Source organism: Lemur catta, chromosome 10 (assembly GCF_020740605.2).
Source record: "Lemur catta isolate mLemCat1 chromosome 10, mLemCat1.pri, whole genome shotgun sequence".
Classification (NCBI taxonomy): Eukaryota; Metazoa; Chordata; class Mammalia; order Primates; family Lemuridae; genus Lemur; species Lemur catta.
In genome coordinates, this window is record NC_059137.1 from 1,810,113 (window position 1) to 1,817,676 (window position 7,564).

At 65.7% G+C, this 7,564-nt stretch overlaps 1 protein-coding gene across 4 annotated transcripts in view; it reads right to left on the reverse strand.

Moving 5' to 3' along the window:
* CCDC187 (coiled-coil domain containing 187) overlaps nt 1-5,237 on the reverse strand; it is a 39,622-nt gene extending 34,385 nt beyond the window's left edge. For 3 of the 4 annotated variants that reach the window (XM_045562189.1, XM_045562188.1, XM_045562187.1), the window contains exons 1-3: nt 4,457-5,237; nt 3,577-4,076; nt 2,733-2,834 (exon numbers count right to left, since the gene is read on the reverse strand). In XM_045562189.1, coding sequence (XP_045418145.1) covers nt 2,733-2,834; nt 3,577-4,076; nt 4,457-4,920 — 1,066 coding nt within the window. In that variant the 5' untranslated portion in view covers nt 4,921-5,237. The remainder of the gene's footprint in view (nt 1-2,732; nt 2,835-3,576; nt 4,077-4,456) is intronic. The other variant, XM_045562190.1, reaches the window with a different exon arrangement.
* Nucleotides 5,238-7,564: the final 2,327 nt, after the last annotated feature.

A 7,564-nucleotide genomic window follows, 5' to 3' on the forward strand; every position in this document is an offset into this window, starting at 1 on the left:
CTCCCAGGCCACGCCCATTTCAGGACAGGGTTCCAAGGCCACGCCCACTCCAGGACAGGATCCCCAACCCCCTTCCCCCGCCAAGGTTAAGAGTGTGGTCTCAGAAACCCCAGACTGGGGTTAAAGTCTGGCTCTGCCTCTGATCAGCTATGGGCCTTGGGCAAGTGATTTAACGTCTCCACGGCTCAGTTTCCCCATCTGTAAAACACGGAGTGAGCAGTCACTAGCATGACAGGAGCACTGCCTCAGGGTGGAGTCGAAGGCCAGAGCCGAGGCCAGAGGGCCGTGGGGTGGGCTCGGGTGGGCCTGGGCAGGGGTCGGGCTCCCCAGCAAGGGCCCTGGTCCTAGCCCTGCAGCAGCTCCACAGCACAAAACTGGCCCCGTCCCTCCACGGGCCCTGGGCAGGGGCTGCCCCCGGCCCCCACCGCCCGCCACTCAGCCTCCCCATCAGCCCACCAGAGGGGTCCTGGTCGATGAATGGGTCCTGATAGGCACATTTTTTTCTTCCGCTGAGCAGTTTAATGGCAATTAATTCTTTTACGAGAGGATTTTTAATCTGTGGAAACGGATGAAGTCCCCAAGTGCCCTGTCAGGGTCCGGGCCAGCCTGATCTATGATAAAAAATGCAAAGTGAGGTGGTATAATCCGAAATTAAATATCGGGCTTCATTTTCCTTCGGCCTGGATGGATGAATATTTTATAACTATTGTGATTTAATTTTTTGTTAACTACAGCAGATTTCTAATTCATCCAATTCCCAAGTCCGGTGGCTCTGACCTCTGAACCCAAACTCATCTCTCCTTAGCACAGCTGTGACTTCCGCGTGACAGGGACGAATGGTCAACACGGCCAGGGTGACGCGGCGGTTACGATGATGAATGTGGCCCCTGGCACAGCCTCTGACCCCGTGTCAGGCAGAGAGCAGGTCATTTTTCAAGCAGGACATTAAAATAAAACAAACCGAGAGCCTGGGGGAGGGAGGAGATGACAACGCAGAAAATTGTCGTATTTTGTTTTTGCAGGGGCCTTCCAGAACCTTCCTGGTGCCTCCCAGCCTCCCTCCCCTTGGGTCCTAGTGTGGGTTTTTCTTCCTCTCCTGCATCACCCCTGACCCAGCTGAAAAAACACATGTGACCCCGGCCAGGCAGCCCTGCCGAGCTCCGGCCTCCCGTGCGTCCGCTGGAACGCGGCAAAGGAGGCAGGTCCCGGTTCTTTCTGGCAGGTGCCGCCCAAAGCGGGACAGTCTGACAGTGCTGGCCAGGAACGGGCACCGGCACGGACAGAGCGCACACCAGCCACTGCCTACCCCACGGTCCCGGGGCTGTGGTCGCAGGCAGTGTGGGGAAACTGAGGCATGGAGCATCACAGGGGCAGCTCCCACACTGCACCCCGGCTGCGCCTGCTGCCCATGCTTAGATTAAGGGTCCCAGAGAGCTGACAGCCCAGTCAGTAGTGTTCTCCCCGCCTGGGGAGCCCTTGGTGGTGTCCCCAAAACCCCGTGGTTTGGAGGTCCCAGAACCCAGGCCCGGAGGATGGGCCTTGGCAAGGTGCCCAGGTGTGGCACTAGGTACACACGGCTGGGCTCTCAGGTCAGGAGTACAGGCCTGCAGCCCGAGGGGTCAGGGCCCAGCCTCGGTGCTGCCTGTGCGGCCAAGGGCAGGCTGTCCCACCTCCTGAGCCTCAGTTTCCTCCCCTGCGGAATGGGACCACGCGGCCTGTCTCGGGAGCTGTGGGGATCCGTGAGCTGAAGCCCACGAAGCTCGTGGCACACAGCACAGGCACTGAGCAGCCCCCGCCTGACCTGGAAGACGTAGCAAAGGACAGCTCCGGAGGGGCCTGCCGCCTCCACCCCACAGCTGCCCGCAGCCACAGCCAGCCCTTCCCTGCGTGGACGGACCCAGCCCCGGTCTGTCCCACAAGCCCAAAACCTGCACCCAAGCCGGGCAGCGGAGTCTTAGCAGGGCACCGGCAGCCTGCCCCATCCTTAGGGAGGGGACACCTGAGTTAGAAATTCCTCTGTGGCCGCCGACTCACCACCAACAGGACACTTAACAGAACTCTCCAGGACACGTCTACGAAATTAGTCACCACACAGATGCCAGCTGACTCGCAGCCCCGGTGACCGCTCCGAGTCCCCAGAGCTGTTGGACAGAGCAGGAGCCACCCGAGGCCTTTTCCTACCACCACGTGCCCGGGTAAAAGTAGCTGCTCTGGGCTTGTCCCGGCCCAGGCTGGACAGGGAACCTCGCTCCCACGACCAGCTGCTCAGCAGCCTGCCCCGTGGCGCTGTGTAACAGAAATCACACGCCCCGCTCCGCCAGGCACCAGCGCTGCCCGCCCCACGCCGGCCCTTCCAAAGGTCTGCGGACGCTCTGAGGAGCAGCGAGCGACCGGCACGTGTTTCCGTGCGGCAGAGTGGCCTCCTGTCCTTACAGCCGTGCTCAGTCTGCGGTGTCGAAAGGACAGAGGACAGCACCCGGGGCCTGGGGACTTGCACTTCGTCACCAGGGACATCGCTCCGTCTGGGAAGGAACCACCCGCTGCTCCAGCGGTGGCCAAGGTTGCAGTTGCCCAGGACCCTGACACTGACACTCAGGCCAGGCCCCTGCTGCCCCTAGGTGCCCCAGACCCCTGTGCACGCAGCTGGCCGGCCCCGTACCAGGAACGCGAGCCATCTGTCCACCTAGGGAGCTGCCCTGGCCTGGCCAGGGCCTCAGATGGGCAGACCTTACCTTTGTCTTTCGTAGCTTTTCTGAGGGAGGGCGACGTGGGGGCCTTCTGTCTCTTGCAAGAACCGCTTGTGACCCTTTTGGGTTTCCCCCTTAGCGCTTCGGCTAAGGAGAGAGAAGGGAAGCAAAGATGGACAGGTGAGTATTGAGACACCACAAGGCACCTGCCACGTGCAGCTGGTGGGCGCGGGGCAGGCCAGAGCGGGGCTCGGGGAGGTCTGCCTGGCTGTCAGTCGCCCCCCCCATCCCTGCCTGCGTCTGCACCTGGCACGCGTGGCACACGGGTGGGACACGCCCAAACCCACGCCTGTGGCTGTTACCCAGCGGGGCCCCACTGGAGCACAACCTTCACCCTCCACCCCGGCCGCCACCACCCCGCCACGGGATGGGTGACGATCGCTCCCTGCACAGGCCCGTGGGCCTGACACGCCCCCCACACCCCACCACCCCAGGGAAAACCACACTATTCCCCCCGCGCTGAGAACCACAATCTGCGGGCGCCAGGGGAGCCCTGGAAACACCTCTGCTCCCAAGCCGCCTGCCTGCTAACCTGTCGTGCAGCCCTCCAGGCCCAGGGACCAGGGGTCCTCCCCACCCACCCGCAGGCCCTGCGTGGCCCCCAGAGCACCCTCCCTCGTCTCCACGGCGCCCCAGCCATCTCCACCGCCGAATCAGATCATCCTCATCCTACACCCAGCTCGCAAGCGTCTTCCTCGTGGCCTCTAATCCCCAACTTGGGGGCGCGCTGCACACGCCTCCGTGTACCCAGCACAACCGACCCCGCCCGCGCTCCACCCTGCCCACGGCCTGGCCGCCCCCGGCCCTCGCCAGCAAAGCTGCCACTGACCTGGGTGCTGGGGGGCTGGAAGGGCGTTTGTCACCTTGCCGGTCTTCCCAGGCACCTGCGAGGAAGCTTTGCAGAGGCTGGAGGCGCTGGAGGGTGCCGTGGTGCCCAGGGAGGCGCAGCTCCCCTGCCACCGCACCTGCGCCCGGATCTTGTCCCTCAGCTGCTCCAGCCGCGGGTCGCTCTTTCTGGGCTGCCGCTGGGGCCCCAGCACCTGGGGGGGCCTCTCTTGCCAGCGCCCGGAGGGAGGCACACATGGCTTGTGGCCCCCTGAGGAGCCGGAGAGGCGGCCCGATGACACCGAGCTGTCCCCATTGCTGGCCTGTCCAGTGGACCACACGGGCAGGCTGCGGGGCTCCCCCCGGGGGCCTGGCTCCTCAGTGTGGTCAGAATGGGCCACGTGGGGGGCTGCCCGGACTGGGCCTGGCTGCAGGGAGGGCGCAGGCCGCCTCAGCACAGCCATGAGGTCATCCTCAGCCGTGGGCGGACGGAGCCCGTCTTCCCTGGGGAGACAGCAGCAAACATGCGGTCAGGCTTGGAGGCCCTGCGAGGCTGAGCCCGCCGTCCCCGGCACCCCTGCTCCCCGCTCTTCTGGCTCAGAAGGCCCATGGCCGGGGAAGGAAGAGGGGCCGTGCTGGGACATTCTCTCCAATGCTGGCCACAGCCCTTTTAGGTAGGTACTGTGACCAACCTGACTTACAGATGGGGAAACTGAGTCCGGGAGAAGCCAGACTGCCTGCCCGAAGGTACAGGCAGGGCCGTCTCCCGCGGGCACCCTGGGCCCACGCCCTCGCTCGTCTCACCAAGCCGCTCCCTCTCCCTCTGCAGAAGGCGTGGGACCCGCCGGGTGTGCCCACACGCTCGCCGGTCACACAGACACTACCTGGGCTCGCTGCCAGCCTTCCAGGCAATTGTTCTCCTCGGGGCCCCGGGGGAGAAGGGGCCCTGCCTTTGGGTGCCTCTGGGCCACGGCTGGAGTGTGTCCCCCAGACAGGCAGGCAGCAGGCCCAGGACCGGGGTCGGCATGGCCACAGGGCCGGCTGAGGGTGGTGAGCAGGCGCCAGGCGAGCCCCGTCGCCCCTGCCCTGGGGCTGGTTGTGCTTTCACATGGCAGCCACGAGGTCCACAGCCCGGCCTCTGTCCCTGCTCGGGCCGGGCTGGCCGCTGCCCGGCTCCGGATGCCGGCCCGTGCCGGTCTCCTGGGCCACAATGGAGACCCTCACGTTGGTCATTGAAACTGGGTGGGCACAGTGGGCTGCCAGGCACCGGGCTGGCCACAGCTGGGGCCTCCCCAGTGATCAGCCTCTCAGTGCAGGGGACAGAGTTCCAGCTGGCCCGTGACAGCATAATCGCCCTGTCACTCAGCGACAGAGCCTGGGCCTCCAGCTCCTGCTAGGCCCCCGCAGTGCCCACCCCAGTGCTGCCAAGGCCAGAGTGGGCACCGTGAGGGCCGGGGGCAGGCTGGGCTCGTGGGGTGTCAGGCAAGGTCCAGGTTGGCAGGGCCAGGGCCAGGCTCAGTTCCGAGTGGGGTCAGCCTGGAGCGGGCGCAGAGGAGAGGCGGCCCTGAGGCACGTACATCCCAGCAGCCGGTGGGGACCCAGCCCTGACATTCTAGCGTGAAAACGTCAGCTGCCATCTGCGGTTTCCTGGGGCTGGGCCAGGGGAGGTGGCCAGGGGAGGAGGTCCACGGGCTGTGGACCTCGTGGCTGCCATGTGAAAGCACAACCAGCCCCAGGGCAGGGGCGACGGGGCTCGCCTGGCGCCTGCTCACCACCCTCAGCCGGCCCTGTGGCCATGCCGACCCCGGTCCTGGGCCTGCTGCCTGCCTGTCTGGGGGACACACCCCGACACAGCCCAGGGCCCCCTTTTGCCCACAGAACTAGCACAGAGGTGGCCAGACGCCACCCTTGGCCAGGAGGCCCAGAGTCCTTGGCCTGTGACCCCCAGTGGCTCCCTGTGCCCCCTGCAAGGAGGCTGGCAGGGCAGCGTGGGGGGGAGGACGCAGCTCTGTGGTCGGCCAGACCGGGGCTCGGCATGGTCCCCCAGGAGGAACCCAGACTCAAATCCCAGTGCCCCCAGCTCCCCCACCCGGCAGTGTGCCCCTGGGCGCCAGGCAGCCCAGCCCGGCCGCCGCTGGGTGTTTCGCGCGACCGGTGAGTTCGCTGCAGCGGGGGGTGGGGGGGCAGGGGAAGGTGCTGGGAGGATTAGGAAGCTTATCCTTGTAGGAATGGCCTGAAAGGTGTCCCTTCCCGCGTGTCCCCGGGGAAGGAGGCTCTGCAGCAAAGACCCCTCACTCTGGGCAGCCGTGAAGAACGGAAGCCGCCCTCGGGCTCACTGTATGGAACCTGTCCTGGGGGGCCGGGGGGCAAGTGCCTGGGGACGCGGCCCAGGCCCAGCTCCATGTCTGCTCTGGGCATGGGGTGGGGCTCCAAGCGAAACGGGCCTGGTCCTGGCAAGTACAGCCCCTGGTGTCCAAGGGACAGAGTCTGAGCCACCAGCAGCCATAGGGGGAGGTGGGGGAGTGGCTCAAGCGCTGGCAGGTCCTGCCTGGAATGTAAGGTGCCACCACCTCCACCCCGACCCAGCCTCCCCGGCCCCTCACAGCCTCCAGCCCCAGGCCCCAGACCACACCTGGTGACCCGGACCGACGGGACCTCTGTGGCAAGGGCCAGCACCATTGGCTCTGCCTCAGCCACCTGGCCAGGGGTCCTGCCCTGCCCAGGCTCACCCAGTCCATGGGACGTCACCTGGTGTGGCTAAAATGGGGCAGATCCCACCTGTGTGTTTCTTGATGACGTTTGCAAAGGAGAAGCTCCCGGAGAGCCAACCCCATAGTAGCAGGAAAGCCCCCAGAGGCTTGGAAGGGTTTAGGCCTTTCTGGACTCTTCTAGTACCTTCTGCAGGGGATGAACATGTTCCTGCAACAAGACTCAGCCTGCTACACCCTGGGCAGCAGGTCTGGGTAGCACAGGAAGCTTTGGGGACATGTGGGGGTGACCGTCATACCCTGGGACCCTGAGGACTACCAGCAGACGTCCCTGCATGCGGGAGACGCCTCTGCAGCCTTTGTGAGAATAGAAGCCGCTCCCTGCAGCCCCAGGGCCACCCACTGCCCTCCCGCCGGTCCCGCCTTCCCGCCCGGCCCTCAGCAGCTCTCAGGAGGGGCCCGGGCACTGGGAGCCCAGAGGAGCCGGGTGCCAAGAAGCTCCTCCTAACAGACGGCCTGGCGGTTCTTTTTCCCCATTAGCAGGAAAACAGTCAAGTACTAAACTGACGCCCCCAGACAGCTGGAGACTGAGTCCTCCGGGAAGAAGCTGCAGCGTAAACACGACGGAGCAGCCAGCGGAGACGCTTTACTGTCTATAAAAGGGAAACTATGAAAACAAGTGCCTGGTGAATGGGGGTGAAACCCGCGAGCAGAGCTGCCACGTCGCCCTGCAAGCCGCACCCGCCGGCGCCAGCCTCCTTCCCCTCCCCCGCCACGCGGCAGTCCAGCAAGCTCCCGCTTTCCCCGCTGATCCGGGTCCCGCAGGCAGCGGGAGACACATGCCGGCTCCCAAGGGCAGGGTCCCGCTCCTGCCCTGGGCCCTCTGCTGACGTCCTTCCACAGGCGTGGCCAGTGACCTGCAGACTGTCCCCCTGCACTACCCCGAACTCTCTCTGCCAGGGCTCGAGTCTTCGAGCTGGGTCTGCAGCCGCATGGCCAGGAGCAGCAAAGCTCTGAGAAGCCACCAGGCAGAGGCCACAGCCCCGGTCAGGGAGCGTCCCCATGCAGGCCTGGCCTGCACTTGTCCCCAGCACCTCAGCCAACCCCAGGGCCCTGCGGCCCAGCTCCCGGCCCCTCAGCGACCTCGCAGCTCCCTCCGCCTCCGGCCACTGTGCTCCCGCCTGGGACCCTGCTGCCTGCCTCCCCAGCCTGCCTGTCTGGGAGCAGGGTCCCCAACACCCCTGCCGAGTGACTGGGGCCCCGGTGCTGCTCCCACCCTCGGCC